Here is a 22,734-nt window from a genome sequence, read left to right as displayed (position 1 = left end):
TCTTAGAATATGTATTCCACTCAAATGGTGTGCTCACCTCACAAAAGTCTGCCCTAGGTTGGTGTTTGAAGAATGGCTCGTTCTTTTTCTTTAACATTTAATATCACTTATTTTGGAACTCTAATGTTAATAGAAGCCATGGCCACTTTTCCATTAGCACTGGTTCTTTTGCGTTTAATAAGTATTAGCTGCCTTCATCATAGCTCAAAAGGTCAAAATTTCAACAACTCAGATGAAATAGTTTTTTGAACTGAGACCTGCACAACTTTTTGTAGTCATCAGAGTTAGAATGTTCGACTGGTAGACATGCTGCATGAGCGCTACTCATGCAGCATGTTCACGAGTTCACACTTACACGCATAGAAATAACTTTGAAGTCAGAAAAGAAAAGAAACAGGCATTCTGTCAGGCAAGAGGGCTGCCAAGTTATATTACACTCCACAATATGAAAGCTGAGGAGCTTCCTATGTCACTGATGGGAAAGAAGCATTTCATTTGTTCTTCTACCTTTTTCATGCATTCTTTCATGAAAAAGCAGAAGAAAAAAATAAATGCGTTTTAATTTAGCAACGTAAAGGCCCAATCCGTATATACAGTATGTCCAAAAATGAACAGATAAAGGTTTTTGTTTGCAAGATTACTTTGCACTTCAGCTAGACTGTGGACTGTCTCTCATCATTTTTCATTTATTATAACGTCATTTTTTTTTTCATTTATTATAACGTGCTACCAAATTTAACTGAAAACTGCTCAGTAGATCTTGAGATATGGGACTAACTAACAGCTCAACCGGACTTTAAAATTAACCTGTTTGACAGAGGTAACAAACAGAGAAAGGGAGGAAGAAGAAGAGAGGAAGAGGCAGTGTGCTCAAACAGTGGGTTCTGTTTGTTTACTTTTTTCCCTGGTGTGAACATCTATGCATGGCTGCAGCCACTGCATCTACACATGTCACCCCTCTGCAAAATCACACAAACACTCTGCAGCAAGACACACACACACAAACTCCCACATATTCATAAGCCTTTCTGCGCTCAGATTTAGACTCTCACAATACAGCCCTTCCAGCCACATCTTAACCCAGTTCTTTGCATAAATCCTACTCATAAGGTCTAAGGCACTTCACAAACAATACACAGCATTCCTGAGTTTTCAGCCTAATGTGTTCACTCAGTATACTGCTATTACTCCTACATGTCAATCATGTTCTTTGTCTTATTTGACAACATTTTGCAAAATTTTAACAGATGTGAGAGTGTATCCGGCACATTTAAGTTAGTCAGACAATTATTCATGTGTAATAACACAAGAATGTTTAAGCTCACATCCCTTTCTGTAACCATAATGAGTTCATGTATGTGAACTTCTATGTGACGCTGTGTATGAACAGTGCACAGTTTGTTTGCCCAGCTGCAAAGACCATAATGTGAGTTCAAATATTTAATGCAAACATTAAATATTTTGGTGGGGAAGTGTCTTAACCGAGTGCAATATTCTTTTGGTGATTAGCAACAATGCAAATAAAGATGGACAAATATGTCAGTTACATATTCACATGCTCTCTCTCCCTCTCCCTCTCCCTGTTGCGTAACCACGCACTCATGATCCGTGAAAAAGTGGGAATCAGTTTTGCTTGGTTGATCCCAGAGGTCATCAGCAGAGAGAGAGAACAGAGGGAGAGGAGTAAATAGAGCACAAGGCCAAGGGAGATTGAAGGAGGGAAAGCAGGTGAGTTGGTGTAAGAATTGTGCATTGTAGCTGCCAATGTTTTGCCCGTTGTCGGGGGAACCAGAGATGCAGGCAATGGCTCAAAGAAAGGGGACAAGAAAGAGCAGAACATAACAGGACAGAGAACGGTGTAATGCAAATGAAAAACTAAAATCAAAATAACAGAAAGGAACAAGAGTGTGAAAACAGAAGTGAAGGAAATGACACAGCAAAGAAACAGAACATAGATCGAAGCAGAGAAACCAGGGAAAACATGTAAAGGAAATTAGAAAAGGAGAGACAATCAATACCTCCTTCAGAGCCAGAGCCAGAGCCAGAGAGTAACAAATGTAATGAAACCAATTTAAAATCTACTTCATTCCTCAATAATACAGCTTTGAACCACAAACAGAATGGCTTGTTACCTCCACTTTTCAGGCACAATTCTGAACCATTTAGCCCCTGGCAGCCATAGAAAAAAAAATGTACTCCAGCCAATCAGCATCTTCCGGAAAAATGGGCCTCATGCAAAAAGCACACATATGAACTGATTGGTTCTTAAGTGTCTTGTAGGAAAACTTGCCACATTCACCAATTATCTCGTATTTTGAGATATTTACAGCTCATATTTTCTGACTGCTTGAGTAGCAGCCGGTCAGTGCTGAAATCAATTTGACCAATGCCCTCAATTTTGAGCAACTTTGAAATCCACCTCGGGGATAGTGGTGTAGTTTCAGACTGAGTAATGAGGAGAGGCAAACCTAAACCCAATTTCAGGGGGAGCGTCTGGCCAATAATAGCCGTTTATCAACAGCACAAGCTACGTGTGCCAAGGCCAGCAAGTGACAGCTGGTGCTCTGAATCCAACGTCTGAGGCATAAGAGGAAAACTCTTTTTCATTGCCCTCATGACACCGCACGGAGACAACAAACCACACCTCTGATGACACACAGTCCCTGTTTCTATCTCATGCATTACAAAAGGACAAGGACAGACAAATGCCTCTTTTTGCAACATGCAATCATGGGTCAGTAAAGAAAGTAGGGTTAGGTCATTTAGAAAAAAGGAGATGGTCCTTTGATTTTGTGAAAAGTGAAACTTGGAAAGAAGAGATCAGTAGCATTGCAATGGAGCAACAGTTACTGAGAGCACCCGTGTTTGCATGTTATGCACGCACATGAATATTTCGGCAACGCAATACACATTCCTGCTGACACTTTCCCACTTTCCACTAATTGACAGTTAGCTGTGGTAACATGCCAAGAAACTTAGAAATGCATCATCAAAAGTAAGGAAGGCGTCTGTAAGCTAGCAAACATGAATATGAACAAATCCGGGTTTAGCTTTGCTTATGATTTCTAATGAAGGAAATAAATTCGATATGGAATTGAGGGCTTAACAACACACACAATGCATTTTAAGGGAAGAACATTAAATGTAAATATAACAATAATCTTTATTCACAAAAAATTCTACATGGTACCTTTAAAGGAATACTGCACCCATTTAACATTGCACTTACAATACATTACACTAAAACATTGTCTGACTTGCAATGGACAGTTGTTTTCTTTTTTTTTAAAGGATCAAAATTGCAGGAGAACTAGATATGTAGTTTTTTTTAATTCAATGCATTATTTTTCTTGCTCAAAAACGTCCTCTACATTGCCCACAATGCAACCCAACCAAAGCAGATTCAATTTTGATGAACTCCCTTTAGGAGCCACAAATTTATTTTACATTTGGAGTAGTACTCCTAGCGCCCTTTAATCAGACTCCAATGTACACATAAATTATCCAAATAAATATCTGTAACCTGTAATGGATTTTTTGTTCAATCATGTGTACAACAACAAAACACTTTCCTCAAATTAATCTAAATATCTCAAATTAGTGAATGAGTTACCAAAGAGAGATACACACTGGCAGGGCTGTATAATCCACTGGCCAATTTGCAAGATTTGACACAACCCCTCTCCAGAAAGACTGCAGTTTAATCACTCTTGCTACCCTGATCGGCATATCGAATGACGTGAAACTGTGTAATGCCATGCTGTGTAACGCACTATCAACACTATGCAAATATTTTTCTTACCAAAAAAACTTATTTGTATATAAATGAGCAACCACTATGGTCGAGAGGAAGTATGTTTGTAGAATATTGCCTGAATCTACTGTGTAAACACACTGGGTGCTGTTATAAAGGCATTCCAATATCTAAACAGTATACTGGCAATGTCCAGTGAACTAACCAAGAAGATCTGAGGAGGATGGACAGAGCTGTGCCTTAATCCCACTGAAGCCTAGCAGCATCTGTGGACAGGCAGTAAGCACCAGCATAGCACTCCCATCTTGAGCCTGACTGTGATGTGAAGCTCATGATGACCAAAGCACTTTGAACTGCAGAGAAACGAGGAGGAGGAAGAGGAGGAGGAGGAAGAAGAGGAGGAGGGGAAAGTGAGATAGGCTAACTGGAATACTGAGGCAGTCAGAGAAGAATAGGGTGGTACAAAGGCAGGAAGGGGAACTCAGAGAGATGGAGTCAGGGGAAGGGTGACAGTCAAGGAGTGAATATATGTATATACAGCGGGTAAAATAAGTATTGAACACGTCACCATTTTTCTCAGTAAATATATTTCTAAAGGTGCTATTGACATGACATTTTCACCAGATGTCGGTAACAACCCAAGTAATCCATACATACAAAGAAAACCAAACAAATAAGTTCAGAAATTAAGTTATGTGTAATAAAATGGAATGACACAGGGAAAAAGTATTGAACGCGCTTACTGAAATGTATTTAATACTTCGTACAAAAGCCTTTGTTGGTAATGACAGCTTCAAGACGCCTCCTGTATGGAGAAACTAGTCGCATGCATTGGTCAGGTGTGATTTTGGCCCATTCTTCCACACAGTCTTCAAATCTTGAAGGTTCCGTGGGCCTCTTCTATGAACTATGTACTTATTGTTTTCTTTGAAACAATTGTACCTGCTAATTCCAGGTCTTTCTGAAGCTCTCCACAAGTGGTCCTTGGCTCTTGGACAACTCTTCTGATAATTCTTTTCACTCCGCTGTCAGAAATCTTGCGAGGAGCACCTGGTCGTGGCTGGTTTATGGTGAAATTATGTTCTTTCCACTTCCGGATTATGGCCCCAACAGTGCTCACCGGAACATTCAGAAGTTTAGAAGTCCTTCTGTAACTAATGCCATCAATATGTTTTGCAACAAGAAGGTTGCAAAGGTGTTGAGAGAGCTCTTTACTTTTACCCATCATGAGATGTTTCTTGTGTGACACCTTGGTAATGAGACACCTTTTTATAGGCCATCAGTTGGGACTGAACCAGCTGATATTAATTTGCACTGACAAGGGGCAGGATTGCTTTCTAATTACTGATAGATTTCAGCTGGTGTCTTGGCTTTCCACGCCTTTTTGCACCTCCCTTTCTTCATGTGTTCAATACTTTTTCCCTGTGTCATTCCATTTTATTACACATAACTTAATTTCTGAATTTATTTGTTTGGTTTTCTTTGTATGTATGGATTACTTGGGTTGTTACCGACATCTGGTGAAAATGTCATGTCAATAGCACCTTTAGAAATATATTTACTGAGAAAAATGGTGACGTGTTCAATACTTATTTTACTCGCTGTATATATCCAAGTGAGAGAGAGAAAAACAGAGTGTGTGACAGAGGGAGAAAGAAAAACTATTTTGTTGTGCACTTTGAGGGGATAATTAGGGAGAGTGACTCCAGACGTGGAGAGTAAATTCTCAGTCCTAAGCCTTCATGCAGGGGGATTAGACTCAGGAAGAGGTCTTCACTCCCTCCTCCCCTCCCTCTCACTCTTACTGCTCTGTAAAGCGCACTCGCCCCTCGTGCCAAGTTATGTCCAAAGCAACTATGGAAGTGCTCTTTCTCTGTCCACCCTGGAGTCCAACAGTTTCATTATAGAATGAGCTACCATTCTATCTCAACCAGAGTACAGGAAGAGAGTGCAGCATGAAGGAAGCATCCTGCACATCAGGCTGGTTTAGTGGATCTGGAGCTTGCCATTGTTAGACGTTGGGTTATAGTGATACACGTAACTTGGAGAGGTTGGAAGGGGATACACATTTAGAAAAAGTAACGTTTCTATGTTGAGCTAATATTAGCAGAGTACGTTAGCACATCATTAACTAGCATTAGCACTACGCTAAGATAGCTACTGAAGCTATACTGAATGTACACACATGCTGCTTTAGTATTTTAAATGATTGTAACAGTTAGTAACGAATACCTTCTTTACAGGAACAGTGTTGTTCCTTCATTTCATTGTCTTCTGACTCGATTAGAGCATGTCAACAAGGTTTTATGTTAACTTTGATTTGCAATATTGCAATGTGGAACCAATACTTTGTCTCTCTCTATTGTGTGTGTAGATTCAAGTACGATTTGCAGCGTTATTGAGCTTTGTTCAGGCATATAATAGTTGTGTAAGTGTTTAGAGGAAAGCCATTAGGTAATGCTGGCAGCAAGACCTTCAGGCTTTATGTAAGAGTCTCATCTCTGACCCAGGGCTTAATCGTAATAACCTGATGAACAGCATCCAGGTGTTCTCTAAAAGCACATCATTGATTAGACATGGGGGAGGAAAAAAAGACATTCAGGGTGAGTGAGCGCAATATGGGCCTTCATTAACAGGAGACCATGGTCAGAGTGTGTTTCACTCTATTGTTTATCCTCTGTTAGCAGAAAACATGCTAAGGAATAGGTTTTGATCAGTGCTTTGGGAGCAGGTCTGTCATGGCCTCTACCTCTACCTCTGCTTAGCCTGCAGCCACTCCCCCTTTCCCTGTGTGTGTTGGTGTTTGTTTGATTGCAGGAGTGGAGACAGGTGTACAGGAGCCAGGCCACCAGCTGTCCTCCATCTCAATCAGCCTGCCCTTAAAAGCCCGGTCCGGACTCCTCCACACCGCCAGATCGTAGACTCTGTTAATCAGTTAGTGTCGCTCTAGCTCTCCAGTCTATTTGGTATATTATCGGTTACCCTGTTGCTTAATTCCTGTTTTCCTGTTCCCTCAGCTTTCCCCTGCCTGAACCTGCCTTTGTCTCCAGCCCTGTTCCCTGCTCGTCTCCAGCTCCTGTCCTGGCTCCCTGGCTTCGCCCCACCTGATCCCCTAGTCCTTCCTGCAACGCATGCCCTGCTAAGAACAGTAAACCCCTTACCCCTACTCTCTGCCTCCCCATCTCTCTGTGCTGCATTCAGGTCCACCAGTCTCGTCATAACAAGGTCGACACCTCCACATAATGAAACTAACAAGTCAAATAATTAACAAGTGTAAACGTAAGCTTTCATGTTCACATCTCACTATCTTGAAGACACAGATGATCTCATTTGGAAATGTCAGCTGTAACTGGGGTTAATGATTGGTACATGGGCTCACTACATTTATTTCGAATAAAGACTGCCTCATAGCCTATAGTATTATTCTTTCCCAAAGCACAGAATAAATTCAGTGAATGAGATCATTCACTTTGCAACCAGATGAGCAAATGTGATCTCAAAAACCTCTGAGAGTAGACTTGAATATACTGTACACATCTGCAGGTTGATGTGCAGCAAGTTGCTAACTAAAGTACAGGCATCGGTCCACTGCCATGGCTTATAAAAAGTTTGCTATATTGTCAAAGCTATGTATCAAGATAAGTTGCATCTCTGAGCCAAGAACAATCGGGGCCTGGCTGATTGCAAGGGACTAAACTTTCTTGATAGATGGCTTGGGGTTCATGCGGCATCAGGCCTAGATTTGAGTACAGGGAAGACAAGGTGCTCCATGGCCTAGCAACACTGACACGCTCCCCTGGCCCCTACATCTTCAGCACTCCATCCTTTTCCTTCCGTCTTTCTTTCCCTCTTTCCCTCTTTGCCGTCAGCCCCCTCCCCCACTCTCTCATGTCACTCCTCTCGAGTCTAGTCTCTAGTCTGTTCTCCCCAACCTACCACTTACTTTGACCTCTGGGCACACTGCCATTTACAGTACATACACACACAACTGCAGAGATATGTATCTAATAGCACAAGGACCTGCAGTAAGGCACATTCTCATTTTAAATCATGATCCTAGTATTTCTCAATAAAGTCATGTCTTAAGTTATGTAACATAAACGTTGCCTTGGTTACATGTATGTGTTCCAGAATCGTCTTTCTAAACATAATTATTTGTTCCCGGGACAAAAATGTCTGGAGCCTATCCAAGGATCACTGCAGGGTTACATAGAGGAAATCATTCACACTTGCACTTGTCCCCAGTCCCCAGTCCTTCGTCCATCTGACTTGCATGTCTTTAGGCAATTGGATGAAACTGGAACACCCAGAGGAAAACCCCTGGGAATCCACATGGAAAGGGCCAGAGCCGTGCATCAAACCTAGGTCCTTCTTCTTCTGATATGCAACAGTGCTAACAACTGAATCACTGTGGGACCGTTCCCCACACACTGATCGGCCACTACCTAATATACTGATGCAATTGTAAGGGAATTTCCACCCAATCCACAGAGAGAATACAGTGCAGGGTCTGTTCAGAATAGTGCAGACAGGCACCTCACATTTTAGTCAGAAGTAACAAAATACGAAATTGTCCTTTACATGATATCATCAAGAAAGATGATCCCCTTGATCTTTCCCAGAGCAGCGATTGTCCAATCATAGCTTAGCAAGCGTAATTAAGCAGACCTGCCAAGCTTTGGATTTCTTTACATGAAGAGGCAATGTGCATCAGACTGACGTAAGATCTAAACAGTTTGGAGTGTGCTGTCGGGTTTTTTTGCATTACAAAAGTAAAAAAAAAAGAAAAGTTGTATATATAACGAATAACTATTTTACAACCTACAGTTATTTTACCTACGTCATTCGGTGTTTCACTATGGGAATCGCCTCGGCGTGACCAACTATAATGTGGCTAACATGTTAAGACGAGCCTACCAGGTTTCGGTTAGCATTAGTTTGTTAGTGGAACCGAGTACCACGAGTTCAGCTAATGTGTTACGTCGAGCTAACTCTTACAGTACGCTGTTAGGCCGGCTAATCCCCGTTTGCTAGCGCCATTTACCAACAAACCATGGCAGCACGCCTAGTGTAACTAATTGTTTATATATTCCCTTCCTTTCCAGTCGCCATGTCTTTGGCTGCTACCCCCGACAAAGGGTTGGAACGGAAGGCCAACGAGGCTGCATCCCATCTGTGCCCTGCATCATGAGCGGTGTCCATCTCGGGCAGGGACCCTCATCCAATGTGCATAACTTGCATGGGCCCTATGGGATGAGATTTGTGTGGTTAACGAACTCCTACTACTTCACAGGGTGCAGTGCAAGGCTGCGGTCGTGTAATGTGCCTTGCAGTCTCAGGTGACAGGCCCCTGTGGTTAAATCTCTCAGGTCTAAGTGATGCTCAGAAGGCAGAGGTTATGGATGCAGCATATGACCCAGCCAAAGGTCTTTTCATTTCAGCTCTTGAAAAAATGAGGGGGACCAGCACCCTCAGGAAACAAGAAGGTGAAGCTTTTGACCTCTGCTTACCCTGCAGGCTGGTGAGGGCTGCGCGGTAAGCAGCCAGTGAGGGCTGTGGGGTAAGCAGCCAGCGCTGGCTTTGCTGCTACAGCCGCAGCAGTGAGGGTCCAGTGTCCACATTTCTAAGGGGTACTACAGTTCCCTATGAAACCTAGTTTCATTGGCCAAGGGGGATTCAGCACAAGTCCTGGAGGACGAAATAGCATCCCTGCTAAACAAACAAGTGATCAGAGCTGACCCGAGCGAGGAAGCTCAGCAAGGTTTTTACTCCCATAACTTCCTCATCCCGAAGAAGGGAGTTCATCACAAAGAAGGGAGTTCATCCCTCCGCCCCATTTTAGACCTCCGTGTGTTAAACAGACACCTACGCAAATACAGGTTCAGGATGTTAACACACAGAGTGCTCTGTCGTTTGAATCGTCCCGGTGATTGGTTTGTAACAATCGATCTCTTGGATGCTTATTTTCACATTGCCATTTATCCCGCACACCGAAAGTTTCTTAGGTTTGCTTATCAGGGCAGAGCCTACGCGTACCAAGCCATCCCGTTCGGGCTGTCATTAGCCCCGAGGGTGTTGAGCAAGTGTGTGGAGGCAACTCTGTCTCCGTTAAGGAACAGCAGCATCAGAATATTCTCGTAGATAGACCACTATCTGATATGCTACCACTCACAGGAGCAGGCAGTCAGAGATTCCGCAAGGATGATAAATCATCTCACGGATCTTGGGTTCAATATAAACTGGACAAAGAGTTGATAAGAATGTACAGAATACTTGGGTCTCAACATAAACTCCCTCTCTTATCGAGGCACGCTGTTGGAGGCGAGAGTAGCGTCTCTCACTCAATGTCTCTCTCTCTCTTTCTGTGTTATTACTTATTTACTTATTTAAAATACCTGTTTTTTTACTATGTCTCTTGTTTGCACTATCCTCTCTGCTGCTGTAATCCTGTAAATGTCCCCGCTGTGGGACTAATAAAGGATTATTTTATCTTATTTTATCTTTCGGTTGGGGAAAGCCGTGTCGTTCAGACTATGCCTTCGTCTGCTCTGCATAATGGCGTCAGTGATATCCGTTGTACATTTGGGGCTCCTACGGATGAGGGATTTCCAGCGCTGGGTCGCAGCTTTGCGGCTGTGTCAATGCCGTCATCTCAGCCACAGAGTGAAATTTACCACCAGCGTGCGTGGTATTACGGTATACCGCTAGATGCAGTGTCATCCAGAGTAACCTTGACAACGGATGCGTCCCTATCAGGGTGGGGAGCGACCATGTTGGGCAGAGCAATGAATGGCACCTGGAGCCTGAGGCTAGCTCAGACTCTCGTGTTTTTTGCACTAAATATATTCAGAAATTTCTCCAAGGACGCCACGTCCTCGTAAAACAGACAACACCACTGTGGTAGCTTACCTCAACTGCCAAGGCGGCACACGCTTAATGCAGTTGCACAGGTCGGCCCCAAAGATAATCACGTGGAGCAGCACCAGGCTCCTGTCCTTTCGAGCAACTGTTCCGGGCGTTTTGAACAGGGGTGCAGATCTTCTGTCCCTAGGAACCCCTCTGTACGGGGAGTGGACTCTCTACCCGCAGGTCGTGGAGCAGGTTTGGCAGAAATACGGCCAGGCAGACGTAGATCACTTCGCCTCGCAAGAAAACGCTCACTGTCCGCTGTTTTTCTCCCTGTCGGACGTAAATGCACCCCTGGGGGTGGATGCGCTGGCACACTTCTGGCCAAAACTTGCTGATCTATGCATTCCCCCTCTCAGCCTGATCTCCCCAACTCTAGACAGGGTGACAGAACAGGGCCTGTTCCTAATCTTGATAGTGCCGTGGTGGCCGTCCAAGCATTGGGTAGCAGAAATAATACAGCTTCTAGCGGGCAAGCTGTGGCCTTTTCCCATATGCTGTGGCCTTCTCACCAAGACCGGATAGCGCTCTGGCTTGGCCTGTGAGAGGTGGAACCTGAACTCAGCAGGCCTGCCTGCACGAGTCATTGACACTATTCAGATTGCAAGGGGCTCCTCCACTTGTTCTCTTTACAGTGGTAAGTGGCGGCTTTTCGAGGAGTGGTGCGAGCTGAGGCACACTATTCCTTTTCAGTGTTAAGTGGTTGACCTGCTGTGTTTCTTACAAGAACTAGAAGATGCGTTTTTTACATAAAGTTTATTTAGCGGCTATCTCAGCCTGTCATTTAGGCTTTGGGGAGAAGCCTGTTGGGCAGCATCCTTTAGCCTATAATTTCATGAAGGGTGCACACCGTAAGCTACCCGTTTCCAGGCCCCTGGTTCCTCTGTGGGATCTGTTGGTTGTGTTGGAGGCCCTCTCTCATCACCAATTTGAGCCTATAGAGGCGGTGGGGATGAAGTTTATTTTACTTAAAACTGTGTTGCTCTTAGCTATAACCACAGCAAAGCGTGTGAGTGACTTACATGCTTTATCCATTCGCCCTTCCTGCTTGCAGTTTGCTCCAGGGCTCGCCAAGGTCTGTTTGCGGCCCAACCCGGCCTTGGTGCCTAAGGTGGTGGAGTCATCCTACAGATGTCCCACAGTGGAGCTTTCAGCTTTCCACCCACCTCGATTCTCCTCCTCAGAGGAGCAAAGGCTTAACACATTATGCCCGGTGCGAGCACTGCATGTGTATGTGAGTAGATCGGCAGGATACAGGAAAGGGGTCAGCTGTTTGTGTCCTGGGCCGATCCCCACAAAGGCAAACAATTGTCCCGCCAGAGGCTGTCCCACTGGATAGTGGAGGCCATATCTCTGTCCTATAGCTGTAGAGGTTTACAGTTCACAGTTCGACTGTCTGCCAGTGACAGACGTGGTGTCATTGCATTCTGTCCATCCTGGGAGAAGGATCCCTCCTCTGTCGTTCTCTCATAGGTTTCTTCCTTTTTTCTCCCTGTTAAAGGGGTTTTTTAGGGGAGTTTTTCCTGTGCCGATGTGAGGGAAGGACAGAGGATGTCGCATGTGCACAGATTGTAAAGCCCTCTGAGGCAAATTTGTAATTTGTGATTCTGGGCTATACAAAATAAACTGAATTGAATTGAATTGGAACTTCCATAGTTGGTCATGCCGAGGCGATTCCCACAGTGAAACACCTTACTCTGTTATCAAAGAACCGGGGATTATGTTGAGTAACCCAAAGTTTTAACCCAGTGTGACTGTCAAGGTCAAGGAGGACATCACATTTATTATAAAATGAAAAGCTACATGGATCACCTGAGGTGGCTGATGTCTTTTTACATATCATGTACAAAGCCATCAAGTGCGTATTAAAGACCCCTGTTACAAGACTTCGATAAAAAGGAGTCAACAGTAAAAATTTTGCCAGATACTGCTTTTCAAGCAACTCAGCAGTTAACGTTAGCTCAATTAGCTAGCTAGAGCTGATACAATCTGCAAGACAACAGTGGTAATTTTAGACAGTTAAACCAACGACTCCTTGTTGATAAACATAACTGACAATTTTTTTCATTTGCCCTGTCGTAATTGTAACGTTACCTGTTGTGCAAGGACAACAAGCTTGACAGGGGCAACAGTAACGAAGGGGAAGGGGCTAAAGGAGCAGTTACATGTTCAATTTAGTGAACACAGGCGACTCAAACGCATACCATTGTAGCCTCATTGCAGTCACAATTCAGTCAATTAAAGTGATATCAATCAAACTGGGTGATCATAATCCACAGTTTTTTTCTAGCTTGCCAAAGGAAGCACACACACACACACACACACACATAACGCGCATGACCGCACACAGCTACACAGTGTATCACATGGCTTTGATAAATAAATAATGACGCTATTCTCCTAACGATTTCAATATACAGAGACCAATGCTATGACCTCATTCAGATGGAGCCAAATGTCGGGTCAAATTCACCAATCAGCTACTTTTCAACAGACACACAACTGTCACATCCAATTAAGCACTTATGCACCCACACAAATGCTACTATGTGTACACACACGTCGGTTTTTCATCAATATTTACCATTTGCAAAGTCACTGCTTAACCTATCATAGAGCTTACTCTCATCATTTTATATTAAAACGGTTTTAATCAAGTGTCACTTACAGTAGTCTACAATCAGTGCTTACACAATTTGTATTTTCAACTCAATCGCTTCATCTTTCATGAAATAGTACATGTGGGCTCTTGCTAGCTGGAAAGAATCCGATTCCCCTGAATTTCGCTTTCTCTCTCAAACAAACAGACGAGCATATGCACACATTTAATGAACACACAATGAATGATTAACCAGTGGCAGCACAAGCGCAAACTCTCTCTCACTCTCTCACACACACACACACACACACACACACACACACACACACACGTCTCTTTCGGTGCAGATAAGAGTAAAGTTGGGAAAAAGGGAGTGCTGTACCTTTGTTTCTACCTACAGTTTTTGGAGAGGAGGGAAGAGTGTCATCCCAAGCAGCGCACCAGAGAAAGACAGCAAAAAGTGGGGACAAGTTTCTGTTAGTCTACAGTGAGCTGTACACTGCCAGCTGATACTTTCATGCAAAATGTTGACAATCATGCAAATGGTGGAGAAATGGGAGAAAAACAGCACACAACTGACTCTTCACAATTTTAGCATGTTTTTTCCCACTATTTTTTTTATCTTGTCGAAGTTCACAGCAAAAAGAGGCATAGCAAGATTCATTCATCTTAAAATAAGCGAATTGAAGTGTTCTGCTACTTAAGGGTTGAGCTGTCGTCTCCAATAGTTGTGGCTAGTTTTGTTTATAATGAAGAGGAAAGCTCAAACACAGTTAATATTATAGCTTTTTTTGACTCTTATCTCAAAGATCAGCACTGTCAAGACATTTGAGTCAAGTTCAAAGTTGAACTCAGGGACTTTCTTCATGTTTGCAGGCAAATCCAGAGATCTTAGAGAGTGTATTGAAACTATTTCTTGGCAAACTTTCACTGTTATGAATCTTGCTGTGACCAAACCAGAACTCAGCTCACATCTGAAAAGATCACTGTTCCTTTTGGCAAGGAAAGATCGTTGATATTGGACGATACTGCAAAATCTCAGATTACGCTCAGTAATCTTCAACATCCAAAGAAAACATTTTTGGAATCATAGCTCTTGAGAAAACTACTAAATGAGTTAACAGTGTATGTCCACTGCAGTTTCCAAGGTGAAGTAAGACATTTGAATCTTAATTTGTATGCATATTTAGCTAAGAAGTCCTTATAATGCTTGAAAAAGAAAGGTACATTTTTATTTAACTTGGTTAACTGTATATGAATGAACTACAATTACATGACAACATAGAGAAATGCTTCTGCTGAAGAAGAGTATGTGGTGTGATGAAAACCCTTGCTGTTTCCAAGGTCAGGAATGAACTTTAAAATAGATAGGCACATGGTGATTACAGTGTCGTATAGGAAGGAGAAAATACCGTGGTAATGTCAAATAAACTAGGTTGAAGGGGTACATTTATAACACTTGGTTTAAATTAGAGAAATATAATGGCTATGCTTAATAATGTTACATTGAAACAGTGATGGGATGCAAACTCTTGCGTGAAAGTTTGACTGGCTACACGGCCATTAACCAGAGCAACCTTAACACAATTCCCTCATCTATAACCACACTACTTCCTATGTCGGGACTGCAGATTTGTCCAATATGAACATAACTGCAAGGAGACTAGGCTGATTCTTATTCATGTACTTCAGCTAACCGTGTAACTTTTTGATCCTTGTTTTCCTGTTTTTCCCTCTCTATCTCCCATTCCCCACTTCTTCTTCCTCTAAGCTGTCTCCCCTAATTCCAGTGATTTCCTTATCCCCCCTCCTGCTTTTAATCCTCTCCCCTCCCTCCCCCTGTCTCTGCAGAGGTCAAGCAGGAACAGTGGAGTGTGTCACTGCATGTAAGCTGTGGAACTGAGAACAGTACACATTTATGTAATACACAGAAACCTGGGTAAAGGGAGGGTGAGGAGACAAGGAAGCGTAGAGAGAGACGGACAGACGAAGGTGAGATGAGGAACATGCCATGCTGCCATGCACCCCTCCCCACCAACACGCAAGCACACACAAACAGACACACACACCCTTTCTCTGCAGCAACAATGGGAGCATTGCAACACACAAATGCACACGGACAGGTACTGAAGGCACAAAGCATAAAATGATGCCCCAAAAGCAAGCCAGGCGGTGAGTGAACAAAGAAAACCAAACATCAGAGCTTTATAAGAATAAAGAACAGAGTACCTTGCTCTGCCTTCAGGTGTGCGAGGCCTTGAGGAGAAAAATTCAAACAAAGAGGGACAGAGAAATTTTGAGAACAGCACACCAATACCACAGTTGTATTGTCATTATGCATGATTTGTATGATGGCAAACCATGGCTATCACACTAAAAGCAAAGCTTTCCCAAGTGCATCTGAAAGCTTTCTTTTGAAACAAATGACTAATAAAGAGAGCAACCCAGTATGCAAATATATAGCTGCTCTGCAGGTTGTTTCCTGAATAAATGTCAATAATGAATTACATAACTGGGTTACTGGTTCTGTGAATGCATAAACATGTTTAAGACAAGGCTACATCATTTTATAACTTGATTTATGACTACTCCTTCTTGGACTCACCTGGTTTTCTCTGGACTGCTGTGGAGTTGGCACAGGAAAAGAGAGAAGCAAAGAGAAGTCCCGCATTAACAACACACTCAAAGCACATTTTGCATGTGGATCTACACATGCAAAACATAACACTCTTATAAGCATTGCACTCCATGTAAGGATCAAATAGGTGTCCCTTGACATGCCTCATCAAAACCACTACTTCAATGTAAACCCCTGTGGAAAGAAACTCATGACATTTCATCTGTCCCATCCTCTCTGGGAATCAGATTGACATTACACCTTTGGCAAACAACTCTTCCACATTTCGAATATTGGTACGGTGGCATAATATTCTGCAATTTGTATCACACAAATGGCCTCACACACATAGAAAAGAGACATAAATCCATGAGGATTTATGGTGTTGTGAGGTTTGTGGATCTTGGGATGCTCCTTCACAGATCCATATCATTCCTCCCCTTTGACCCACCCAACTTTGTTGGAACTGCTGACCCAAATCCAACACAGCCCTTGTGTTTCCTCAGAGGAATGCTCACTGTGGGATTCCTGCAGTCCACAGTATGGCATGGCCAAACACATAAGCCACACGTTTAACTTCATCCCTCGCAAGAAACTTCCTCACCAGGATCTCACCCGTGAGTGACACTTTGTGGGTATCAAACATGCCAGTCTGATTTAGGCCACATGACAGATTACTCTGCAGATTCAGTCTCAGTTGTATCTGTAATTATATGTTGAGCTTTCATCCAGCATCATACCTCTTTAGTCTCAAGAAATAATTTAAGATATCTTAATCAAGACAGACAACAGAAACATATAAAGTGTCAGCTTTAATACACAATATCTAATATTGGTTTGACTTAGCGTTGTACTTTGATGTGGGCCCAGGCTACACAGCGGCCTGGCCTGGATATAAATGTCACGTCTCTGACAGCATCAAGTCCTCGTAAAATGTTACGTTTAACAAACTCAACAGAGGTCATAAGTATTATTCGAGAGGATGAGCGGAGAGACAAATATTGTATACTGTGAGGTTTTTTTCCTGCCTCCTTTGGGGAGTCCAAAATGGCTGCTACTTCTCCTCCCACATGAGAAGGATGACATTGGGAGAGGAAAGGGAAGGACAAAGCATGGAAGCGGGGGGGGAAGGGAGACAGTGGCCAGCTGATGGACAGCAGCGCAGCTCCAGCTCTTAAGAACTGAGGGATTCAGGACCCCTGAACATATGAGCTTGAATGAGCAAGCATGCATGTTTTCACTGATCATACAAATGCTTGTGCTTCATAAGAGTGCACATACTGTGTGTGCATTTTTGCGTGTTGTGTACAGATAAAACCCTTTCTCTCAATGCGACAGCGCCCAGAACAAGCCAATGTGCTGTTGAGGACATGTGGTCCAAACATAATCCCTGCTCTATTTTACCAGCAGCTTCACCACTCAAATCCCAACATCATTTTCAGCTTGGGCACTAGACACAAATGCCCTCTGCACTGGAAGCAGGCAAGTCCCTGCACCATTTTTTCCCTTTTTTCCCCCTGACCTACTTTTTATAGTAAGATTATTGTAACTGTCATTTTTTTCCATGTCTGTTTATTAATCCCCAAAGCTAAGCCTGAAGGCACCATTTTAGCACTTGCTTAACAGTTTGCTTGCCCTAGCCTTCAATTACTAGCATTCCATCAAACCAGTGAATATTTTTGAAGCGAACGGGGCCTTAAATTGTTCATTACAAATGCAGGATGTGGGATTGCAGCAGAGGAGATCGTTTTACATATTCATTAAAAAATCTAGTGTAGCTCTTAATAACCTTGACCTTATGCATATCTCATTGTAACTGGAAAACCCTACGGTATTCAAGAGACTTCATAATGTCACCCCATTCAATTCAATCGAACAGAAAGGACAATATCCAGATCATTACCTAAAAGATATTGATATTTGCACAGCTAATGACAGGAGCTGAATCAAGTTTATATTAAAGATGACTCCGCAGAAAGAAGTAGCTTAAGAGTAATCACGTCTACGGGCCCAGGCTACAGCGGTGGATTAGACTGACAAAGTCGACACGTGTGGAGAGCAAGTGGTGAGTGGTGTCTAATTTCAGCTCATTGCCCTGACACAGTTAGTCACAGTGAATCGTCCTGATCCACAAGGGAGCAAAGACTGAACATGTGTTTTATGGCCAACTGTTTGTGGTGCTAAGCTGATAGCCGAGCTGGACGGTTCGGAGGAGATCAGAGATAGACAGGACTGTATCATGATTTTCACGGCGGTGAAATAATGATGCTTCAGCTGTAGGCTAACCCAGCTATCCCATGATGCAAAAAATGCACAACAAAAACGGTCAGACAGTGAGAAATATGGATGTGTTTTACATTACATTACATTACATTACAGTCATTTAGCAGACGCTTTTATCCAAAGTGACTTACAGGAAGCACAAGGGGACAAACATCCTTCTTCCACATCCCTATTTAACATTTCTCATCTCACATGCTAATTCTGCCCACTATTTCCCTTCTAGGCCAGTGGGCTAGCAGGCTACTATTAGGAATGCAGCTGGCAAAATGCTTCCAAGGCCCAGTCTACTCAGTCAGTCAGCCATCTGCCCGTTTTAACAAGCAGCTCCGGGGCAGCGTTGCATTGTGAGCTTGGGTGCACGCCTTCAAATGTGTCTGAATGCGTACCTGCACGGCCTGGGCCATGCAACCCAATCATGTAACATATAAATATTCACAGGTTTGACAGATTGCTTTAATTGATCATTAATATGCTGCATAATCAACAGTATGCCGACAAAGACAGGTGTGCTTAGCAGTTGTTCACCCAACTGCAACCAAATGGTTAAAGTTTGATCGTTTTTAATATCTCCTGAAAACATCAGGCGCCTAAGGGTAGCTTGAACAACAAGTATTATGACACTTGTAGCCGTGTGGATATAACAATAAAAAAATCCTGCCCTAGTTTGCCATTAGACAGTTTCCGTCGACGGTGCTGTTTGTGCGGCATTTTCCAGGCAAATTAGCAATATCTGCTCTCATTATCCTTCTAATTATGGTTCCCCGTCTATGTGGCATAATCAACAACAATCAGCCACATCGGTTAATGGAGAGGCAGAAAAGAGCAGCACTCAGCGAACATGACTACCCTTCCTGCATCGCTATTTGATTTCTTGAGAAGAAAAAAAGATGGAGCAGGTAAGCAACGGTTGTTTCCTGTCCGACACCCGACCTCCAGGAAAAACTTGGACGTCAACAGGTCTGTGGTGAATTCACTGGTCACACTTGCTTTGCCCTGGGGCTGACGCTATTTGGACAAGTCATATGCACTTTTAAGATCTTGTTTTTTTAACAAGAGGTTGTCATAGCTCCCCTGTGAGGTCTCAGACAAATGGACCACCTCCTCTTCTTCCTCCTCCTCCTTTCTTCATCGACTGTTGGTAGGCGGCAATGAGCAAATAGGATGAAGCGAAAGGGGGGCATGTCCAGTCAGTCTGCTTGACTGCTCTGCAACCAGCACATCGCGTGCTGTCCTGAACAATGCCACAGGCTAAAGCTTGTGATTTAAGCTCCAAACAGCTTTGTTTGAGCAGCAACTGATGGGACATATTATAAAACCAGACACAGCACAACCTCTGCACAGAGATCTGAAAATGCTTTTCTAAATGCATGCTGTGATGTTGACAAATTATAGCATATTAACTGTGCGACATTGTTTCAAATAGCTTGCCATAGGATTCAGTGAGCATTCCCCGGATTTTCAGCAAAATGGAGTCATTCCTTTGCCATGTCAGTGTGATTTAGACATGCAGGAAGTGGGTCAGCAGTGGAGGAAATTTGACATGGGTCTGTTCACACAAAGATATCTTTTACAGTCCATACACATCAAAAAAAGGGTAAAGCATGTAAGATTATGGTGAAATTGTGTATTTTCTGGATTACTGGTCTAAGTAAGGAAGTGGCAACTTATAAAAATGGGTCCTGTATTATATCACTGGCCATTTGAGAGTATACATAAGTATTAGCTAAAAAAACAACAACTTAGTATGCCTATATCTGGGTGTGGAGATAGAAGAGAACATTGTCAAAAGAGCTGCATCTTATTACACTCCCGCAAAAAGAGATGACCTTGGCACAGAAGCAGAGGAAAAATAGATGAAGTTGTCTCTCATCCAAACATAGTGTGTACCTTCAGGTCCCTGCGCCACCTTGCAAGAGCTGAATACATTAAACGGAGAAAAGAGAACTGAGTGTTGTAATTTTAGTCATATCAGCTAATACCGTATCCAGCTCTTCCTCATCAAAAGTAATAACTGTGAAGGCAGAGGAAATGCTGAGCACATCACCTCCAATTTAAGTCCCACATGAAATGCGAAGACTTTCCAAAAGAAGCTGCAAGAGCAACAGCTCACACAAAATATACGGATTCTACGTCTTGTGTAAACATTAAATATTTCAAACACATGGGAGTATAGCTGCCCGTGCTGTACACAAATTACGCTGTAGTGTAAAATGCTGCATTGCAATCATAGCACATTTTTCAAGGCATTTCATAAATTAAGTTAAGAAATTAAATCTAACTTTAGCATTCTGTAGTGAGATTTATGGGGTAGCAAAAAACACTGAGGCCTAAAGGCCGATTACAATGAGAAATTATGGATTTTAATAATGTACATCTGGTGCAAAAAAACAAAGGTGAGGGGCTACTATAAAAGATGTTTATTGTATAACTGGAGGCAGACAGGGAACTTACTGTTAGGTCAGTTAAATTTGTTTTTTAATCAATATTCAGCGCTTGACACAGAAAGCTCTGGAGCCAGCCCTCTTACCTTCAGTGCAGTATCGACCTACATATCCAGTTTTGGAGCAGTCACAGTAGGGTTCTCCATCTGCCAGTGAGCAGATCCCGTCATTCTCACAGGGGTTCTCTGTGCAAAGGCCCATCATCTCCAAGCGTACTTTCTGACTATTGATGAGCGTGGGTTTCTTACTCCCATAACTGAGCTCTGTGATAATTCCCTTGAATGGTGGTAGCTCACGGACAGAGGGCAGGGTGATGGTAGATGTGCGGATGTCCCCGGGGAGCCCTCCGAGGAAGAGGTCACTAACGATCCTCATAAACCGCCTCTGGGGCCGCACTTCCTCGGTCTTGGTCTGGTCATCCACGGCCAAGCCAGTCCGCAAATTGTGCCTGTTGATGGCGGCAAAGTGCAAGCGGCTGTCGTTGACCATCTTGTCAGAGGTGATGGTGGTCTCAGCACAGTCGATGCTGACGCGAAGCTGCAGCTTACCCTTGGATACTGTGAGAAGCAGAAAGTCGCAAAAGCCGCCGTCGTCGAAGTAGAGCAGCAGGCCCTCCGATTCTGAAGTCTTGAACTGAAAAGTCAGGTCACTTTTGGAGCTGGCATCCCAGCGCAGGTAGCGAGCCCACTGACCTTCAGAGCCAGTAAACTCCAAGCCTACGCTCAGGCCCAGCATGGTACTCAGCAGCAAGAGGACATGAGCAGGTAGGCTGTTGGGATTCATCGTCGAGAATAACAGGATGCACCAGAAGAGGGATAGAGTTCAGGACAGATCCTTAGAGTGATAATTACATCTGGTTCTGGCTGTGTTCCAGGATTTATCTGCTGAATGTTATATTCCACATAGATAATTTTACAGTCAAGAGCAGAATGCAATGTCCGTTTCTTGTTTTTGGCAGATCTAATGTTGATAATAGACGGAATGTAATCTTCGCAGCCAAGTCTAAGCAGAGATATATTGAAAAAAATCCAATTTCCCCACAAAGTGGACGAATGACTAAGGTGAAGGTGACAGTGTGTTTTGTCAGTGATTCAGAGCTGCATCTTGTGATTTTTCTTTCAGGCGACTTCCTGGATTGAAGCAAATGACCTTCATGGTTGGTCCACTTCCATGCCCCATAGTTTGGCCTTCAGCTTTGGACACACCCTTGACAGAACTGCAGAACAAAAAAAAAGATCACTTTAAGCAAAAGTCAATGTTTGTCAATGTCAATTGGCATGACAAAGGAGCCACCTGCAAACTAAGTAAGTTATTTGGTTCATTCAATTTGAATACATACAAATTTATAAAATAAAATTTAAAAAAAGTTATCTAATGCTATCCAACACATTAGCTCCACAACCAATAGATCATTTTTGAAAGTGTAATGTTTCATTTTGAATGTCACTGCGAGAGAGGCTCTGATTCAACTCTGACGTAGATTTTAGGCAGCATTTTGTAGTGTTGTTACATTATATTAGCATATATTAGTGTAATTAAGTCAGTTCAAATTATTTGTTATCCAAAAAAGAAGAGAAAGCAGTGCAAGCTTTTGTGCCAACAAGTAAAGTGAAATATACAGCGGAACCTTGCTTATAAACAAAATCATGACTATGAGGCACATAAAGCTCAAACACTAATTGAGAGCACCACTCAATTACTTTTTGACTCTCGATGTGGCCATTGATACAACTAAGCAACCACTAATAACACCCATTGGAGGTTTACGAGCATTTTATTCAGGGTTCCATTTCTACTAATTAACCATTTTATTTGAAGAACAACTCAAATAATCGCTCAGAGAAGTAAAGTCTTCGTTTGACAGTAAATTCTCAAATGGTGGCACGGATTTTTTGGCAGAAAAACTAGAATGGTTGCTGATTCTGTGATGAGTTAAAATCCATTGAGGTGAGCCAGAACATGTGTTAAGCCTCCAATGTTAGCCTGCTATCTGTAAGGGTCCGCTGGGATCCTGATAAATATAACTAATTATCCACCGCCACTCTCTCTCTCTCATTTGCATGTCTTTGGGGGATTACAATCATAAACAGCTATTCAGAAAGATGTTCGGATGGAACCACTTCGTATGTGAATC

The 22,734-nt window shown here is 42.9% G+C and overlaps 1 protein-coding gene across 1 annotated transcript in view; it reads right to left on the bottom strand.

The window, feature by feature from the left end:
* The window catches only part of LOC129106751 (neurexin-3b-like), a 270,033-nt gene extending 248,650 nt beyond the window's left edge, over positions 1-21,383 (bottom strand). The window contains 4 exon segments of the mRNA XM_054617965.1: positions 13,642-13,653; positions 15,489-15,515; positions 15,865-15,882; positions 20,687-21,383. Coding sequence (XP_054473940.1) covers positions 13,642-13,653; positions 15,489-15,515; positions 15,865-15,882; positions 20,687-21,383 — 754 coding nt within the window.
* Between the last annotated feature and the right edge of the window lie 1,351 nt (positions 21,384-22,734).

Source organism: Anoplopoma fimbria, chromosome 18, assembly GCF_027596085.1.
Source record: "Anoplopoma fimbria isolate UVic2021 breed Golden Eagle Sablefish chromosome 18, Afim_UVic_2022, whole genome shotgun sequence".
NCBI classification, from domain to species: Eukaryota; Metazoa; Chordata; class Actinopteri; order Perciformes; family Anoplopomatidae; genus Anoplopoma; species Anoplopoma fimbria.
This window is presented reverse-complemented; position numbering and strand designations above follow the sequence as displayed.